Source organism: Bos indicus, chromosome 26 (assembly GCF_029378745.1).
Source record: "Bos indicus isolate NIAB-ARS_2022 breed Sahiwal x Tharparkar chromosome 26, NIAB-ARS_B.indTharparkar_mat_pri_1.0, whole genome shotgun sequence".
Taxonomy (NCBI): Eukaryota; Metazoa; Chordata; class Mammalia; order Artiodactyla; family Bovidae; genus Bos; species Bos indicus.
In genome coordinates, this window is record NC_091785.1 from 13,816,082 (window position 1) to 13,837,132 (window position 21,051).

At 40.7% G+C, this 21,051-nt stretch overlaps 1 protein-coding gene across 9 annotated transcripts in view; it reads right to left on the bottom strand.

Annotated features, from left to right (window-relative positions):
* CPEB3 (cytoplasmic polyadenylation element binding protein 3) overlaps window positions 1-21,051 on the bottom strand; it is a 200,977-nt gene that overhangs the window by 139,129 nt on the left and 40,797 nt on the right. For 5 of the 9 annotated variants that reach the window (XM_019952805.2, XM_070780476.1, XM_070780475.1 and 2 more), the window contains exon 1: window positions 10,581-11,799. In XM_019952805.2, the coding sequence (XP_019808364.2) occupies window positions 10,581-11,732 (1,152 nt within the window). In that variant the 5' untranslated portion in view covers window positions 11,733-11,799. The other 4 variants (XM_070780479.1, XM_070780480.1, XM_070780477.1 and 1 more) reach the window with 3 other exon arrangements.

A 21,051-nucleotide genomic window follows, 5' to 3' on the forward strand; every position in this document is an offset into this window, starting at 1 on the left:
AGCTATGATGAGGGAGAAAGATAAAGTTTATGAGATGCCTAAGTTTTCATCTTTTAAAGGTGTATTGGGTGCCTTGACATCGCTTTTATTCTACATCTGTGATTCTTAACCATTTTCAGGTTATGCATTCCTTTGGAAATTTAATGGATGTTAAAGCCCACTTCTCTCCCTAGAAATACAAATGAATAAACACACAATTCTGGGGGATCTTATACCCTGTCCCCATCTCTCCTTCAGCCTCTCAGAGAGCTCATCTCTCTGTGGCTCTATGGATCTTAAGCTTCAAAACATTTCATCATGTTTGCGCCCATTTTAAAAACTAAGCATTTTATTAGTACAGAAGAGCTAAATTCCATAAGATCTAATCTCAGCTTTGCTAAGACCTTATTAGTGATATTTCAGTCTGGCTAATAACATATACTGACCTCTCAAGTGAGTTTATTCAACTTAAGTAATAAAGGATGCCCGGGCCCGTTTCTCTTAATTCTTGTTACTCTCCCCTACGATTGGTTAGCAATTCCTTATAGCTTTTGTGATGCCTAGCTGTAACCCATAAACAAGATGACTACTTGGCTAACACATATTCTAATTCTCAGAGTACCATTAAAAAAAAAAAAATCAAGACTAGAATCAGAAAAAGCTCTTGACTTAGAACGGTAGTTATTTCTTCTCTAGGATTTCATGTTCTAATAAGTAGTCCACAAAGTAATCTATCTTAATAAGGCCTTCTTCCCATGCATTAAGAGTCACACAAAAGCATGGGTGGATAAGAAATGTCAAATCACTTGCTCAAATATTCCCAACACATACCTTTCCCTCCTGAAGTTCCTTCACTCTAAACCCACCTGGGTTTATGAGTCATGAAAATTCTAATCTGCCACTATTAAGCCTTTTCACCTCTGAATCATCCTTCCCAGCTGCCTAACCAAAACTTGAACAGTCATTCTAAACGCCTCCTTCTCCTTTATTACCCACATCCAAGCAATCACCACTCCTCCAGTTGGTCTCCTAACTCACTCCTCAAGTCTGTGGCTTCCTCTAAATCACTTTAGGTCCTTACATGTTAACTGGTTTCCCTGCTTATGTATAGTTCCTGCATCCATATCCCAGAATAATCTTTCTGAAACAAAGATTGATCACTTCACTGCCCAGATTAAAGCCTTGCGATGGCTTTCTCAGCTTAAAAATCCTTCAGTGTTCCCAGTGAAAAAAGATGAAGGCACAGAAATGCTGGAATGTCCTTTGTGATCTGACCCTACCTACATCTCCAACCTCATCTCCCACTAGTGTCACCACTATGCTGAATCTTCTGCTTCCTCAATACACCATGTTGTGTGTGTGTGTGTGTGCATGTGTTTTCCTGTGACTCTGTTTTTCCCTCTGCTTAAAATAAATCTTTGCTGCAACGCCAACCATGATGTCCTGGTCTGTCTATGGAATCCTATCCACTCACCTCTATATAAAAATCTTAAATGCCCAAAGGTGTTCATGACACCATTATGTTTAACAGTTAAAAACTGAAAAGTGAAATCCTCCAAATACAAGTATAATTTGTTAAACTGCAAGGGATTCCTGTGATGGACTATTATGCAATAATAAAAAAAAGTTTATAAATTTAATAGTATGAAACGCTAAAAAATATGGAAATAAAAGTATTTACAATAAAATCATCTCAACCATATAAAATATACTATACATATAATACATTAAAGACAGAATTATTAGAAAATGCACCAAAACTTTAAGAATAATTGTTTCTGGGTGAAAGAATGATGGCCACTCTTTTTCCCTCAAGTTTATAATGAACATGTATTACTCTCAAAATCAGAAAACATCTGAAAATATTTTTAACTACAAAAGACTTTCCTACAGCCTTTCCAGCCCACCCCTTATACCCTCTCCACAATTTAATGTGTCCTTCCTCTGATTCAACCACACATTCTCTTTGCTGTGTGATATCACCCCATTATAAAACTTACCATCCTATTTTTTAGCTCACGTTTGTCAGGGAGTTGGGTGAGGACAGGATACGGCTCAGCTTTAATCCGCAGTGCCTGACCTCGGGTAGCAGCCAGTTAAATCTTTATAAGATGAAACTGCTCTTACATTGCCAACTACATGCAAATGACCAATAAATATCTTATCAATCACTTGTAAATGTGAATCATTCAACAAATATTTACCATGTGCCTAAAATATCCCAGGTACCGTTACAACCCCGAAAACACAACAGTGAAAAAGGTCCTTGTCTTTGTGGAACCTACATTCTAGTGTGGGGAAACAAACAAAAACCTCATCTCATTTCAGTGAATAAGGAGGGCTTATAGGAAATGAGGGATGAGGGGAATCATGGAATTTCTGGGGAAAGAGTGAAATATCAAAGGCACACTGAAAGAGTGTTAAGTGGTAACAGACAAGCAGGTGTAGTAAAATGAGAACTGGACATAGAGTCAAAAGACCTCCTCTGTCACCTTACTAGTCCGGTGATAGTCTGAGTCTTAGGAGGAGGATGATCCCTAATTCACAAGAATGTATAAGGATTAAATAAAATAGTTTATGTGAAAAGGGTGAGGCCAGTGCTTGACACGCAGGGTCCCCTGTATTTGTTAGCTGAATCTGTTTGGAGACAACATCAAAAATAATACAACACCCACAAGCTGGAGTACATGGATTATGACTATGAACAAAGATGCCAAAAGAAACTTAATACAAATCCCATCCCTTTGATCAGGGAATTCTGTAATAGATATGTGATTAACAAAAATACTGCATAGGCTGTTTATCTGAACACAGGATTCTACCATTGATTACAATCACTTTAAATAACAACGTGGCAAAGAATTGAATAGTTTACCCATAAAATCAAATGCAAACACATAAATAATGGATTCATGATCCAAAAATTGTCTCTCCGCCTTTCCCCACAATCTTTACTCATAAACCTTACTGGTCTTCACTATTTTTAATCCCCTGCATATCTAGTTTATATGTCTCTAGTCCAAAAGAGGAAAGGAAAATTTCCACAACAGATTGCAAAAGAGAGGTGCTTCTGAGCACATTCACTTCTTGTCCTTTTTAACTGCTGGCTATCTGAAACCTAAGAACTAGGTCTCCTGGACTTAGGGGGTTAGAATGTCAGATCACTAAAATGTTTCCTCTGAAGTATTTAAATCCTTAGCTAGTCCCCAAACTCTACCATATACCTAAGATAGAATGTCTTTTGCCCCTTACACCTCTGCTTTCCAACCTCACAATCTTCAAATGAATGACTAAATGAACAGGCTGACTATAATCTACTTCTCTGTCAACCTCTTAGACCAAAGAATTGTCACCTTAATATGTATTCTGACGCTCATTCTGGTCACTTCAAATATTTATAACTTTATTTGGGAAGACAAGAATAAAACATGATCACCATGACAGGGTCAGTTAACTCCAAAAGAATGAGTTGAAAAGAAGTAAAGAAAAATTTAGCTCATAGGATACAAGTTAACGTTACCCTCTATTGGTTGCCAAAATTTCTTACGTCAAAGCAAGACCCTTGCTTACTTCTTAGCATGCCAAACCTACAAACAGAGTCACAGCCTAGAAAATATGTGAAGATATCCTTTATGACATTCTGTACATTTGCCTATGTTTTCATATGCTATGAACACCTTGTAGAGAAATGCTATAGTGGAGAAGTTGTCTTGAAAATGCTAAACATGTGGTATTGTAGAAAAGACAAAACTATAGCAACTTGTATTTAAATGTTTATTCATTCATTTAGTGAGCACCTATGTCAGGCGCTCATGAACTTCTAGATGCTGGTTCAGTTGGTCACACTGGCCATTTAATTCACTGCACTGAATTCCTAAAGATAGGGAGTTAAGTTTTTTCTCCTGTGCTTGACCTTGCCTTTGAAATAAGTTTGAACACCTCAGGAATGAAGATATTTGGCTGTACAAGTCTTATCCAAACAATATCAGTACACAACATTTCTTTCCCTCTGTGTACATTTATTCTATGATCACTTCAAATGAGATAAAGGCTCTTTGGTGCCCATTTCTCTAACTCTAACTCTGAAGACTGCTAACAATGTTTAATATCATACAGTCATTATTTCTGAGGATTATGTAATAGTGTTTCTAGAAAGAAAGTGGTCTTGATTCTAATATGCTAATTTATTGTATTATTTTAATTCACTAGTACTTCCCTACATCAAATTAGGTCAAAACATTACAATGGTTTCACATTAAGAAGTTTACATGCCTAGCACTTGTAATGAACACCGAAGCATATGAAAACTAAATGTAACAGGACTGAAGCATAACAGATGCCTGCAGAACAAGCCACCTACAAGATACAAGAACCAACTGCGGAAAATTCCCTATGAAGCCGGCTACTACTGCAAGCACAGTGATCTCTCCAGGAAAGCACCTTTGAAGCTGTAGCTAGAATATAATCCTCAACTCTCAAGACCCAACGCAGGTATCTATACTGAATTCTCTTTCTCATAACTATCCTGCTCCCTACAGAGGCTGGCGTGGTCTTCAGGGTAGTGGTGGTAAGGAGCTTCAGATCAGAGCCTTTGGGGCTCCAGAACAACCAAAATCTCACATTTGCATTGGTGACTTAGCCACAGAAGAAGCAGGTAGTTACAAATACACACCATCCTTGTGACATAAGTCAGAGCACCTTCAGAGCACCATGACTGGCTTCTAGGACAGACAGTCAGCATAACGCACACACAGCCTTTCATTGCTCTTCTGTCGCTGCTGGACACATCTTTCTAGGCCCTTTCCGCTTCCAGATGCCCACTAGCATTTAACCCTGGACTACTGGCTATCAACAAGCATGTCTTCTATTAAACTCGAAATGTCTCTAGTTACCAGTGCCATTTAAGAGCCATCAGTTCAATTCAGTTCAGTCACTCAGTCGTGTCAGACTCTTAGCCACCCCATGAATCGCAGCACACCAGGCCTTCCTGTCCATCACCAACTCCCGGAGTTCACTCAAACTCATGTCCATCGAGTCGGTGATGCCATCCAGCCATCTCATCCTCTGTCTTCCCCTTCTCCTCCTGCCCTCAATCCCTCCCAGCATCAGAGTCTTTTCCAATGAGTCAACTCTTCGCATGAGGTGGCCAAAGTACTGGAGCTGCAGCTTTAGCATCATTCCCTCCAAAGAAATCCCAGGGCTGATCTCCTTCAGAATGGACTGGTTGGATCTCCTTGCAGTCCAAGGGACTCTCAGGAGTCTTCTCCAACACCACAGTTCAAAAGCATCAATTCTTTGGCGCTCAGCTTTCTTCACAGTCCAACTCTCACATCCATACATGACCACTGGAAAAACCATAGCCTTAACTAGACAGACCTTTGTTGGCAAAGTAATGTCTCTGCCATACCAGTATGTAATTTTCTGGACACCTGTATACATTCTCTCATAAAAGAAACCCCAAATACAGGCTCTCTTTCCATTTTTGCAGACTTTTGGAAAAAGAAATCATTGGATAAATGACTTGATTCTAATCACCAGTGACAGAGCTGGGGCTTCAACCAGAGTTTTCCTCATTCCAAACTTCAAAGGCTGTCCACTACTCTATATTCCCCTCCATTCCCTTCCTCAGTAAAATCCACAAGGCTTCATCAAATTTTTCATATTGTAGTAAGCACATTCTTTTGACACTTGCAGATCAAAACACTACAAAAACTATCTAAGCAATGACACCCTCCCAAGTGGATAAGCATTACCCCTTATGCAGCCCTTGGAAGACAGCAAAATAGGCCAACCAGTGGAGAAAGCTATTTAAGTAGAAAATTATGTCTTAGAGGATATCTAAACTCATTACAATTCTGAGAGCATATTTTTATATCAACTTGCTACAAGGTCATGAAGAGTTTAAAGCTAAGTCCTTTTCTACATGCAATTTTAAAGTATACAGTTTATATATTAATGTTTTCAGTAGTAAAGAAAACCTTCCAATATTTTCTAACCAATGCCTCTTTTACATAGAATATAGATACTGAAGCTTTTCAGGCATACATATTAACCATACCATAATAAGTTCTGAAACAATTTGTGGAATTGGGTGGACTTTAAGTGGTTTTGCATTAGAGCAGCAGTTAAGAAACCAACTATAGAAAGGTCTCTAGCTTTAAAGCTAGGCCATACATACTATCCTTACTCAAAAGCAAGAATAAACTAGACAGTTTACCTCCGGAAAAGATAGTTTCAAAAATAAAAGGAGAATAGGTAGGTTGAAAATATTGATGTTTCTTAAAAATTTATTATGCTTAGGCATATTTTTTTTTAATAATTTATATTCCCATGAATTCATGTAAGGAATTTCTTTCTCTGTTATAGACAACCCACCAGCACAATTAACACTAAATTACATTTAAGTAGATTTATGCCAGAAAATATAAAATCTATAGAGTTGTTCTCAACCTGAGATAGAAAAAGATGGGTGGGATAAAGATAAAAAATGCGGAGAGAAAGAAGAATATAATTTGAATTTTTTCCCAAAAATACAAATTCAAAAATACACAGAATAAGTAAATATGTAAATAGGGAAAATTTTGATTACTGTTGAATCTAAATGGTAGCATATGGATGGGCACTGTATTTTTCTTCCTCTGCTTCTCACTATACAAAAATATTTTACCAACATGATTTCCAGACTATATCATAATGTCAAATACAGATGCCGCTCAGTCTCCTGCATGGTTACCTGATGTCCTGGAGGTTATACACCTCCACAGGCTCTGCAGGCATATCTCCTGGGTTCAAATCCCAACTCTGCCAGTTACTGGCTATGTGACTGTGAGGAAATAATGTAAACGCACTAACCCTCAATTTCTTTGTCAGGATAATGAGGCTAATCATAATCCTCTACTTTAAAGGAGTTCCAAAAAGAAACTACATATGAAGTGCTTAGCAAAGGGCCTCGCTCATAGGTAAGTGGGCGATCACCTCATTGTTACAGTAACCAGAAAGTACCTTCAGACAGATGAAAAAAAGACTAACATTTCACAGAAGTTTGGGGTTTTTCAGATTGCACAGGATGAAAAAGCAGTAATCCACACTATGATAAGATCATACAAAGCCTCTGGTCACCATTATGATTAGCAATAATCATAATTCAACATTTATAAGGTACTTTACTATGAGCCAAAAATTGTGCTAAGCACTTTATATGTAGCTTCTCACTGAATTCCTATGAAGCAAGTAATTATCATTATTCCCATTTTACAGATGATGAACTTGAGGATCAACATGTACACACAATTTACTCAAGATTACAAGGCTAGGAACTGGCAGAGTTAAGATGTGAACCTAGCAATCTGCCTCCAAAATCTGCTTCTGATAGAAACTACCCACCTGAACTTGAGGAAGCCATTTGAACTTTCATTTCCTCTTCTGGAAAATGAGCTGAGTAGTGGAACAGGTGCTCTCAAAAGTTGCTTCTAAATGTCTCTGGACAACAACGGTTATCTAAGCCCAAATTCATTACATATAGAAAATACCTCTGCTTCTAGTCCTTTTACAAACCTAGGCTTCTCTTTCTTACATAAATAAGAGAATGAAGCATAGTATAATACTCCACGCGGGGTAACTCACTGCTCTTGAGCTCTTATGGTGTGTGGAACAGCACTAAGAGCCAGCCAGAGAACCTCATGAGATAGTTCCATAAGAAAGTCCCTTTGAATGGAGCCTAAAGAGAGCCTGATGCTAAAATGAATTGTACCTGACAAGACTAGTGCTGCAGGGAAGTTAACAACACACATCGACAAAATTAGCCAAAGCACCAGTACCTTAGTTATGCCATGCTACCTCTCAGGACCTCAGTTTCCTTATTTACAGAAATGAGGTGGCTTCTAGATACAAGTAATCCCTAAGGAAGGAGCCACCCTAACGCAGAGAAACCAATCAACTTTGTTAGAATTAAGGGAAGGGCATAGAAAGCATGTGTAGTTTGAAAAATCACATTCAAATACAGTGACTGCTTTCACAATATAAACCACAGAAGAAAAGTTCCAAAAACTATTTTATTAGTTGGCGAAAGAGTGAACCAGCACTGTTGGGAATGGGCAGGAGATATGGATTTTTTTTTTTTTTAATATTAAGATACGTAGATCACTATTGAAAGCCCCTTTTAGCTCAAACAGTCTGTGGAATAAAAACAAATTAAGTTGGTATTCTATGAAATAAACTCCTAGATTTAAAGAAAAAAGTCCTATTTATCAAAATAATTTTTTAATAAGTCATTAAGAACTACTTAAGGCATTTTCTTTTTGTAGAAAAATGATTCAAATACATACACAAACATGTAAATTTCTTCACTCAAGACTCAAGGTATTTTTGTCTTTTTAAACTTGATATATTTATCAATAGAAACCTAATATGATACTATTTCAAGCCAAAACACAGCCAGGTTACTCCTACTCTGATTCCAATATTGCTTCAAAACCCAAAGGCTCCATTTTAAATAGTTTTTAAAAAGAGAGAAAGAGACATAAAGCCCATGTAATTCTTCCTAAGGCCAAATTTATAAAGCTCAATTTTCAATCAAATCTCTCCTCCTACAAATCTTTTGGCCATCTTTCCCTACTCAATAGCACTACCAGTGATGAAAAAACAAGAATCCAAACTCAATCCAGTCCATCTGGCTCTTATTAGCATGGCTGGTAAATGCTTTGCTGAGAAACAACTGGCAATCCACACATTACTTGTCAATATCAGTTTGGGGGAAATTTTATGGATTTAATCTCTCCCTAGTCCCCATTTCTGGAAATAATTAATCAAAACCTAGTTGTATTCAGATTCTACTCTTAGAAAAAGATGGCTAATGTCTACACTATCAGCTTCCAGGCCCGAAATCTCTCTGTTAGATTTTAGGTTATCTTCTAAAACTAGATTTGGGTAGAGCGCATCAGAATAAAGAGAGAGACTGTTAGAAAAAGAGGGGCTCTCCTATCAAAAGCAGCCTGCCTGTCTAGCCCTCCAACACACACACACACAAATAAGCACATAGAGAAATTAGACTCTTCCATCCCTGAAGCAATCCTGTAAAAATCTGGTAAGATTGTCTCATTAAAAATTCTCATACACATAATTTATGGGTGTCAGAGACCCCCTTGAACTGAGGAGGTTAAAAATTCTTGCTCTAGCTTACAGCATCATGTGCTTCTTAATATCCCTACCTCCTCCTTCACGGATGGGAGCCACGCCAAACATCACATCTGAAATGTAAAGAGCAATAAAATAAGGCTCCAACTGCACCTGATGCTTTAAACTAACTCTGTCAAATGTCGATTCTGCCATTTTTCAGCAATGCTCAAAGGATTTCTGTTTCATTTCCTTGGATCCAAAGATCCAAGCTGGGTCTTACCCAGAGCCGCCCTCGCTCCTTCTTTCTTTTTTAACCGAGCCTGGAAGCCTATGGACAAATCAGTTTGTAAGTGAAGGATGAATGTTTTCCTGAGAACAAAGGCCTCCAGTGAATCCTCACCCTCACCACCCTTTCCAACTCAAGATGTCCAGCACACTGCCAACTGATGTGGCCATGCACTGGATCAGAAAGCAAGTACAGAATAAGGACACTCCATTCAACCTTTTTGTCTGGGGCACTTCCTGAGTTTTTCACTGGCATTTAACACCAAGACACAAGGCTCATTTTTCATTAAAGTTGCAAGACTTTCACTTTGCCCAGTTTCAAATAGTGTAATTGATCTGCACTGTCTTCTTAAATAACCCAACTGAAGGACACTGCAGCTTTAAATATTTCAGTGCTAGCTAGCAAATAGACTCCATTGCAATATGGCTCTGAAGGTCGCGTCCTATTGTCTCTATCCTCTGGATTAAAAACAAAACAAAACAATTTCTAAGTCCTAGATAACATGGGAAGGGTTACCCCTAGAATTTCCACTCTTCCATCTTGGTTCCTGATACAGTTCCAGTGTTTATTGGAATCTCACACTCTAATTTTCCCGGCAGGGGCAATATGCTGATTGCTATTAATGATGCCAGCACCTTAGCGAGACATAAACACATGTGTTCACATTAGTTTAATTGAGCATATGCAACTGTCTGAAATAGCACCACTCCAGGGCTGTTAACCCCTTGAAGAGTAGGGCCAGGGTGGTTTGGGAGTGGACGGCTTTCCGGAGACACCCTGAGCCCGGGATTGCATAACGTGAAATGTGCAGCCACTGAAAACGACAGGAATCTCACTCAGCCTACTCAGCCTGGGACTATGCCGGCACCTTGCCATACACTTGCAGCTTTTCCTGTCAAAGAAGGTCAAAAGAAGAGGCACAAGCACGACGGAGAGAAAAAATAGGCTAAAAGAAAAAGGCCCCTTTCTGTCTCGTCAGGGTGCATAAATAAGATTCCTCGAGCAGTCACAACGCTTCCCCCACCCTTGTCCCCGTAGTAGAACACCCTCAGTGAACTAAAGGCTTCGGAAAACGGCAGGGGAGTTGGCAAACGCTGCCTTTTTTAAAGAACCACAATCAATGGCCGATTAAATGGCAGGGAAGACAGGGGAAAGGGAGCGGAGTGGAAAGAAAGCGTATACAGGTGCACCTGAGCATTACCTGAAATGGCAACAGATTGTTACCATTATCGGTCCGGAAAGCGTTATCCTCCATCCAGGACTTGGAGGTGAGCGGGGCCGCGCGGGGGAACTTGGGCGGCGCGATCACGTTGCTGGAGAAGGGCTTTTTGAGCGGCGAGATGGGGTTGAGGGGCGAGGGCACCCCGACGCCCACGCCCACGCCCACGCCGACCGCCCGGCGAGGGTCCCTGCCCGCCTGCAGGCCGCCCCACGGGTTGGACGGCGCGCTCCAGGCGGCGTTCACGCTCTGGTGCGTGTTCCAGCTGGACGACGCGGACGAGGCAGCGGCGGCGGCGGCTACGGCTGCGGCGGCCGAGGACGAGGACGGCTTGCTAGTCATGATGGGCTGGTGACCGTACGCCGCCGTGGCGCCCCTCTGCGCGTAGGGAGCCTGGCTGGGGCTGGCAGGCGAGCGGCGCTGCTGCGAGGGCTGCGCCTGCGGGGGCTGCGCCGGTTGCGCTGGCTGCGGCGCGGGCGGCGGCGGCTGCTGGTGGTGCTGGGTCTGCGCCAGGCCGATCTGCGGGGAGAAGGTGCCTCCGAAGACTGGGTTGACGTGGTGCGGGAAGTTCTGGAAGAGCATGGTCCCGTTGACTGGGGTGATCCCCTGGAAGAAGCTGTCCTCTACCGCGTTCGTGGTGCCCGTGGACCAGGTGCTGCCGAAGGACGGCGACAGAGACGCGCCCGGCGCCGCGGGCTCCTGCGGCGGTGGCGGCGGCTGCTGAGGGGGCTGGTGGAAACCCAAGCCCGGCAGGAGCGGCGATTCCATCTGCATCTTGTCGGGGCCGTTAGGGGCCGGCGGAGCCGCGGCGGGGCTGAGGGCCGGCACTGCGCTGCTGTCCTCCGGCTTGGGGGTCTCTGAGGACAGGGGCGTGGACGGGGCTTCGGCGGTGCTGGGCTCGGGCTGGGGCTGCTGCTGCTGCTGCCGCTGCTGCTGGGGCTGGGGCTGGGTTTTGCTTTTGTCCATCAGTAAATCATCCTGCATGGTTTGCGCAGCTGAAATGGGAAAAAAGAGAAACGCGTTATTGCCAGTGTGTTCGTTAATGCTGCTTGCTGGAGCGGGCGGGTGTTTTAGTTGCGAAAATCCAGTGCCACCGCTACTAGCCAATTGCAATGCAAATCCATAATCTCCCATTTAGAAGAACAGGTCGGGCTGGGGTGGGGGAGCTCGTGCAAGGTCTCTTAAAATACTGTGAGAGCGTCTTCACCCTTTCTGATGTCTAGGTTCCTTTTCTGTATTAGTAAGAGAGGTGCTTATAAGACAGAAAGACAGCAATTTCGCCACGTCTCTTTCCCCTTCACCGGAACTCAGAGCGTTCACCCTGCAATGAGAAACTGATTCTGGTTCCTGTTTTTTCCCAAGCACCACCCTCCCCCAGCTATTTGCATACGTCAATAAATACAGCTGCGTCCTTCAGCAAGGTTAAAAAGACACCACACACGACCCTTTCTTCCCCCTTCCCCGCTCGGGCACTTTAAAGAAACAGTAGTCTTATCCCCCTTGATTAGCAAACTGCCTTTTTGCCTCGATAATTGTTTCATTTAGCCGCAGCGAACCACGAGGGAGGAAATCCTTGGCATTTGTTAGGAGGACTCATCTGCACAACCATTCTCTGGCCTCCCAGTAGCTGCAGCTACTCCATTTTGTTAGGAGACATTAAAAAAAAAAAAAAAACATCCTTTTAAAAGAGGTAAAAATCTACTGCAACATTTGCAAGTCCTTGCTTCTTGTTACTCTAAGGATTAGATGGGTGTTTTTTGTTGTTTTTTTTTTTCTTATTCTCCAATGTTCTCGTTTCCAATTCTGCCTCACAAGAGATTTCTTGGCATCTCAGTAGTTCAGGTCTCAACAGGAGCCTGAGAATTTCTCTGCAGAGTGAAGAAATGTTCTCGTTGGATTTGAGGTCAGGGAGAGAGACACGCGGAGGGAGGGAGGGAGGAAGAAGGAGAGAGAAAGGAGGGAGGGGGACGGGGGACTGTCTATGAGATGAGGTGGGGGTGGGGCTTTAAAAAAAATCCCTCAGATTTAAGTATGAAGTCAAGATAATATTGGGGTTGCCAGATTTTTCATTTTTTGAATCCTCCTGCTGCTGCCTTGGTCACAAGACTTTGGCAAATTTAGAACCTATTCTCTTATCACTAGTATTAACAGTGAAAGATTATGGTTTGAAGACCCTGAATTACCATATGCTAGCTAACGTGTTAAAAATAGCACAGTACAAAGTCGCAAATTCTCATACATTGTAATTATAGTGCATTGCCATCACTGCTTCATTTAGCCATATAAGGAGTGTATGGTATTTTCCATTTCGCATAGAAGGGCTATATTCACCTCTGCCATACAGCCTGTTTAATCATTCAAGGATGAAAATAGTAATCGCTCAAAACCAGGAGATTTCCATACCCATAGTTATCACTGAGTTCGTTTGTCCTTTAGAACACATTAATTGCTTTAAATATATGAATATTACAGTGCTGAGACCCTGAAAACAAGTATTTTAAAATGTTCAAGGTGCATATGACCAAATACATAATTATTTTTAGATGGTGATTCAGTATACTTGCAACAAAGTTATTAATATATTTAATACAGTTAATTAACTCAGATACTCGGAGAAGCATCTTTCTCAGGACACTCCTAAAATGGCATTCAGATACACACAGAAGTTCTGCCTTTGGATATTCTCACAATAATAACTGCTGTAAAATAAATGTGTTGGGAAATGGATTTGCTACTGCTCTTAACTATTAAACAAAATATGTCAGACTAAGAAATGGGATTAAAAGTAGTTCTATTTTATTGAAGAATATCTTCAAAATGATTAATATCTCATTCTAAAGTTTCATACATAGACAAAATAGTGGGCTCAAGGAAAAGCTTCACAGCCACCTTAACTCCTCCCTCCCCAACCCACCCCTCCAAAAGAACCCAACCCAGTATAATACACATCACAAATGGCCAACTACTACCAATAAAACCTATTTAAGATTGGTTTTGTGTTCCTTAATTTCCTTGGTCTAAAATAATGACTTTGATCAGTACTGTAAATATGACAAAGAGGCAAGGAGAGCTTGGATTCACAGCAACACAAAGTTCTATTGTTGCCAAAGAAAATGGACATAGAAAGAGACATTTTTATACTTGGTTTAAGCAGTGCTGCAGTAAACCATTATAATATGGGATTTGAGTCTCTCCCAGTGGGCTAGAATTGTCTTTACAATAGCCATATCATCATGGCTGAAATATGCATTTGATTGTAATTTTAATATCACTCAGCTTTTCTGATGCTAGTATCAATGCCTTCTGTTAATGCCTTCAGTTTAAACTATATGTTTATAGTGGAAAAATTAATGCTGTCCTATAGCAAAAAAAAGCCACAAACTAAGCTAGACTCAGACTATTTTAAGGCTATAAGTAATATTAATATATTACATTTAAAATTTTTTATCATACTAGGAACACTCATTTCTCTTCTTAACATTTCTTAAAGACATTAATTTCACTTTCTGCATAAATTCACTCTGTCAAGGTCAAGACCCATCTTTAATAAATAAGACCCTTTTCAACAAAAGATAAGCAATAGATTAAAATAACATTTACAAAATTAACATGCAATGTCAGTAACTGTTTGTACAGTCTATTCGTTTGGGTGGGTTTTTGTTAGTTTTTTTTTCTTTTTTCTTATTTACAGCAAAGTCCGGGAAATAGCTACCTCCTTCCCCTCCCCCCACCACACACACAATAGATCTTCCTTTACATGCAATCACCCAATCTCAAGTAACAAATTCTTAGCAGCAGTTACCTTTGAGGGTCCAGTGTTTAAGGATCGATAAAATTAAAAAGTGTACAGTATTTATTTTCTTCTTTCAGGTTGATTATGTGACCGCTCTGGCAAAAGCACTTTGACAACTGTAAGAAAAGAGGGCATGCGCACACAGGGAACTGTGGGGGCTGAAGTCCTTCACTAGGTACTCTGCCCGATTTAAGCACGCTCAGCCACGAAAGGAGGAAGCCTTTCAAATACCGATTCCAAGGGAAAGACGTTGTGCCGGATTACATTTTATCTTCCTAACCAATCTAAATCACGAGTTGTTACGAGAAAAATAAACCGGTTTGTCAACTGATTTAGGAAGCCAGGTTAAAAGAGAAACTGGATTACAGGACTCAAATAAATAAACCCAGAGGAGCTACCTTAAATGGTATTAGAATGGTAATGACTGGGTAGCCAGCAGAAGGAACCCAGCCACACCAAAAGAGGTGGGGTGGGGAAGAATAAAGAAGGGAGGAGGTGGACTACTAAGGAAAGATAATTAAAATCTGACCATACTTAAATACGTGTAATATTATAAAATGAAAAGAATCTTAATATGAAATATGATATTAACTCTTGAAGGTCAGGTTAAAGATAGGTTTCAGTCATAAATTTTGGACATTATCTATCCACCAAGATTTCTATTTGATTTTCAATGAAGGTACAAATCACTTATTTCAAGATTCTACTTGATATGCTCTAAATCATACACCTCCTTATTTTACTTGTCAAAATGAAAGTTTACTTTGCATTATTCATACAATGATCAATCAAATAAAATTCAGCTCTTTAAAACTAAAACAGTGTTTTAGTTAAATATTAAAAAAATAATTTGACATGTTTATTGTTTCACTGCATAGGACAGTGACATCTTTATTCAAGGCAGAAAGTAGCTACAGTTTCTTTTAAAACTTTTTTCCCCCTGATGTACATTTTTCCTATCTTAACCTCATTACCCCAAGGCTGGAATCTCACAACATCTTAACATCAACTGGTATTACCTATAGCTTCTGAGAGCAATACTTCAACTACCAGTTTGCTCACATAGGCAGAAGGTATTATCTCTTGTGGGGTTTGGTTCAATGCCATTCATGCAAGGGGTTCAGAATAAAGTCACTTCATGACTGTGCTGATTGAACTAAGAATTAAAAATGTCAGACATCATTTAAAACTATCTTAATTCTCTATTTCCCCTCTTCACCAATTAGAACTAAAGTAGTATTATCAGAGACTACCAATTTGCAGCAGTCAGTAGTCTTTATTTCTACTTATTTCCAAGGGAAAAAACAAAACAATTTAAGACAAAAAAATCATTTTGAATCAATCTACTACAAGCTCTTTTTAAAAGAACTAAATAAATGGTCCTCTTATTCCTACTATGAACTTACTGTATATTCCCCATTTTTTTTCCTTCCTCTATCTTTCTAAAGAAAATTTTTCCTCTGCCAACGTGTTATACTTACAATATTCATTCCCGAGTCTAAGGATGAACTCAGTTAATCTTACTCCTGAAGACTTCCCTAATCTACCAAACTTCTACATTTTCAAGTACTTGAATATTTAAAAAAACAAAAGTTCGCTCATAAAGGTCATATAAAGACTTGTTTTAAGAAATAGATTTTTAAAGATTATTTAAAATTAATATGCCAAATTTTTATTGGTAAGGTAGAAAATCTTATTATTCAGGTGTACTTGAAAATGGTTTAAATTGGGCATTTAGCAATTCACTTGACCCCAAGTACAGGTCTACTAATAATATACACAGTGAAAAAAACTAAACTTTGGTCTCTGACCCTTTGATAAATGACAAAACTAAATTAACACTGCCTATACTTAACACGTATGGATGTGAGAGTTGGACTGTGAAGAAAGCTGAACGCCGAAGAATTGATGCCTTTGAACTGTGGTGTTGGAGAAGACTCGTGAGAGTCTCTTGGACTGCAAGGAGATCCAACCAGTCCATTCTAGACGAGATCAGCCCTGGGTGTTCTTTGGAAGGAATGATCCTAAAGTTGAAACTCCAGTACTTTGGCCACCTCATGCGAAGAGTTGACTCATTGGAAAAGACTCTGATGCTGGGAGGGATTGGGGGCAGGAGGAGAAGGGGACGACAGAGGATGAGATGGCTGGATGGCATCACTGACTCGATGGACGTGAGTCTGAATGAACTCCAGGAGTTGGTGATGGACAGGGAGGCGTGGTGTGCTGCGATTCATGGGGTCGTAAAGAGTCGGACACGACTGAGCGACTGAACTTAATACTTAACATAATTTTATTGTATTTGAAAATGAACTATCTCTGCTCTTCCATTCCTAAAATGAACACTCAAATTTAAAAAGAAAATGACTCTCATATTTATAAGCTGCTGCTGCTACTGCTAAGTCGGTTCAGTCGTGTCCAACTCTGTGCGACCCCATACACGGAAGCCCACGAGGCTCCCCCGTCCCTGGGATTCTCCAGACAAGAACACTGGAGTGGGATGCCATTTCTTTCCCCAATGCATGAAAGTGAAAAGTGAAAGTGAAGATGCTCAGTCGTGTCCAACTCTTCACAACCCCATGGGCTGCAGCCTTCCAGGCTCTTCCGTCCATGGGATTTTCCAGGCAAGAGTACTTGAGTGGGTTGCCATTGCCTTCTAGAGTGACACTATTACAATCATTGATCATATATCAAACTATACATTTGATCAACTGCTTCAAGTCTAGTCATTATTTCCATTGAAGGCTCAGTCATATACTTGGAATACAAGAAATAATAATCTTGCGAAACAAGCAAAATACAAATGGTATAGTTAATAACATTAGTGGAATTAAAAGTAAATATTTTAGCCATGAGCCTCCCACACCAGTTTTTTTTTTTTAAAGATTATCAAGACTAGGGAATCGGTCACTTAGAGCAGAAATCTGATTTTTCATGTGGTTCAAATGTTACATTAAAAGATTTATCAGGTACAAAAATACAGCATTCAGTTTGAATTATAGCACAGATATCTCCCTGAGATGCTATAAGGTGTCAAGGGTCTTGGAGTTGCATAGCACTGCCTTTCTCATCATAGAGATCTCAGAATTCAATAAGCTAATAGCCCAGTTACTATCATTTAAAGCTTATGAAAGTTGTCGAGGCTTAAATATGGTCAATTACATCCTCCAACCCCATTGAAGGTACACACACACACACACACACACACACACACACACACACAAGCTGCTAAATGGTCATACCAGTAGAATACGGATCTTTGACCCATTGGGATCATACCAGTGGTAGATGGGTTGGGGTTACCTGTAATTTGTTAACATGTATGACCTTAAATTCATGGGAATCCCAGGCTACACCTTCGTATCATCCCTGTAGATGTCAAGACCATAAATTAGTGCCACAAATCCACTGAGTTCCATGCCAATCACTATCTCTAAGGGTAATAACAGGAATAGTTCATAAAGCACCCAGCCTTGTCTCATAATTACCAGGTTGATCATTTTTAGTATGATTTAACCATTCCCAACATAGAGGAGCCTTTAAACTTAATGACCATAGCCTGGTGTTAACCATGTAGATCCTCCCCATAATTGTAAGAGCTTTCCTTTTAATAGATGAGAAGTTAATTTTTTATTGAGACTTAGCTCATCACTCCAATTGAGTTTAAATGACCATAAGAGAAAACTTAAATCTATGGCCAGCCTCAGAGTAGGTATTTTTAATTGGCCAGGTGAGAGGATCCCATCTACAATTATTATGAATAGATAGAACAGGACTGAACACTCATCTAAAACAAATTTCCTAGTGGGTTATCCAATCACAGCCCTAAAGAACAGAGCTGCTTTTTGGGGTGGGGGGGGATGGCGGCAAGACTACTGGAGTGGGTTGCTATTCCCTGCTCCAGGAGATCTTCCTGACCCAGGGATTGAACGTGGGTCTCCCACATTGTAGGGAGATGCTTTGCCGTCTGAGCCACCAGGGAAGTCCATATATTTATATCAGATCAGAGATCAGATCAGTCGCTCAGTCGTGTCCGACTCTTAGCGACCCCATGAATCGCAGCATGCCACGCCTCCCTGTCCATCACCAACTCCCGGAGTTCACATAGACTCACGTCCATCGAGTCAGTGATGCCATCCAGCCATCTCATCCTCTGTCTTCCCCTTCTCCTTCTGCCCCCAATCCCTCCCAGAATCAGAGTCTTTTCCAATGAGTCAACTCTTCACATGAGGTGGCCAAAGGACTGGAGTTTCAGCTTTAGCATCAGTCCTTCCAAAGAACACCCAGGACTGATCTCCTTCAGAATGGACTGGTTGGATCTCCTTGCAGACCAAGGGACTCTCAAGAGTCTTCTCCAACACCACAGTTCAAAAGCATCAATTCTTCGGCGCTCAGCTTTCTTCACAGTCCAACTCTCACATCCATACATGACCACAGAAAAAACCATAGCCTTGACTAGACGAACTTTTGTTGGCAAAGTAACGTCTCTGCTTTTCAACATGCTATCTAGGTTGGTCATAACTTTCCTTCCAAGGAGTTAAGCGTCTTTTAATTTCATGGCTGCAGTCACCATCTGCAGTGATTTTGGAGCCCAGAAAAATAAAGTCTGATACTGTTTCCACTGTTTCCCCATCTATTTCCCTCTTCCAACAACACAAGAGAAGACTCTATACATGGACATCACCAGATGGTCAACACCAAAATCAGATTGATTATATTCTTTGCAGCCAAAGATGGAGAAGCTCTATACAGTCAGCAAAAACAAGACCAGGAGCTGACTGTGGCTCAGACCATGAACTCCTTATTGCCAAATTCAGACTTAAATTGAAGAAAGTAGGGAAAACCACTAGATTTAGGTATGACCTAAATCAAATCCCTTATGATTATACTGTGGAAGTGAGAAATAGATTTAAGGGCCTAGATCTGATAGATAGAGTGCCTGATGAACTATGGAATGAGGTTCGTGACACTGTACAGGAGACAGGGATCAAGACCATCCCCATGGAAAAGAAATGCAAAAAAGCAAAATGGCTGTCTGAGGAGGCCTTACAAATAGCTGTGAAAAGAAGAGAAGCGAAAAGCAAAGGAGAAAAGGAAAGATATAAACATCTGAATGCAGAGTTCCAAAGAATAGCAAGAAGAGATAAGAAAGCCTTCTTCAGCGATCAATGCAAAGAAATAGAGGAAAACAACAGAATGGGAAAGACTAGAGATCTCTTCAAGAAAATCAGAGATACCAAGGGAACATTTCATGCAAAGATGGGCTCGATAAAGGACAGAAATGGTATGGACCTAACAGAAGCAGAAGATATTAAGAAGAGATGGCAAGAATACACAGAAGAACTATATAAAAAAGATCTTCACAACCCAGATAATCACGATGGTGTGATCACTGACCTAGAGCCAGACATCCTGGAATGTGAAGTCAAGTGGGCCTTAGAAAGCATCACTACGAACAAAGCTAGTGGAGGTGATGGAATTCCAGTTGAGCTATTCCAAATCCTGAAAGATGATCCTGTGAAAGTGCTGCACGCAATATGCCAGCAAATTTGGAAAACTCAGCAGTGGCCACAGGACTGGAAGAGGTCAGTTTTCATTCCAATCCCAAAGAAAGGCAATGCCAAAGAATGCTCAAACTACCACACAATTGCACTCATCTCACATGCTAGTAAAGTAATGCTCAAAATTCTCCAAGCCAGGCTTCAGCAATATGTGAACCGTGAACTTCCTGACGTTCAAGCTGGTTTTAGAAAAGGCAGAGCAACCAGAGATCAAATTGCCAACATCTGCTGGATCATGGAAAAAGCAAGAGAGTTCCAGAAAAACATCGATTTCTGCTTTATTGACTATGCCAAAGCCTTTGACTGTGTGGATCACAATAAACTGCGGAAAATTCTTCAAGAGATGGGAATACCAGACCACCTGACCTGCCTCTTGAGAAATTTGTATGCAGGTCAGGAAGCAACAGTTAGAACTGGACATGGAACAACAGACTGGTTCCAAATAGGAAAAGGAGTACGTCAAGGCTGTGTATTGTCACCCTATTTATTTAACTTATATGCAGAGTACATCATGAGAAACGCTAGACTGGAAGAAACACAAGCTAGAATCAAGATTGCTGGGAGAAATATCAATAACCTCAGATATGCAGATGACACCACCCTTATGGCAGAAAGTGAAGAGGAACTCAAAAGCCTCTTGATGAAAGTGAAAGTGGAGAGTGAAAAAGTTGGCTTAAAGCTCAACATTCAGAAAACGAAGATCATGTCCACAACAAGAGGTCCCAGTAAGGAACATGGTCCTGCCTCCAGAAACTAGCCAGAATTCAGGAGGGGCCAAAAGAGTGAGGAGACAACCAATATCCCAGAATCCTTTGTGCTGGAACCCATCCTGGCTGAAAGATCAGTGTGCCGCCAGGAAGGACCCTGAGTCTGACTACAGACCAGAGATGACTGGTCATAGACAACCTGGAAACTAATCATAAAACATAAGACTACAAGCCTCATGGCAGAGTAAATTCTCCAGGGTTCCCTTATCCTTCTGCTCTCCACTCAGGCACCCTTTACCAATAAAGGCTCTTGCTTTGTCAGCACACGTATTTCCGCAGGCAATTCATTTCCGAGTATTACACTAGAGCCCACTCTAAGACCCTGAAAGGGGTCC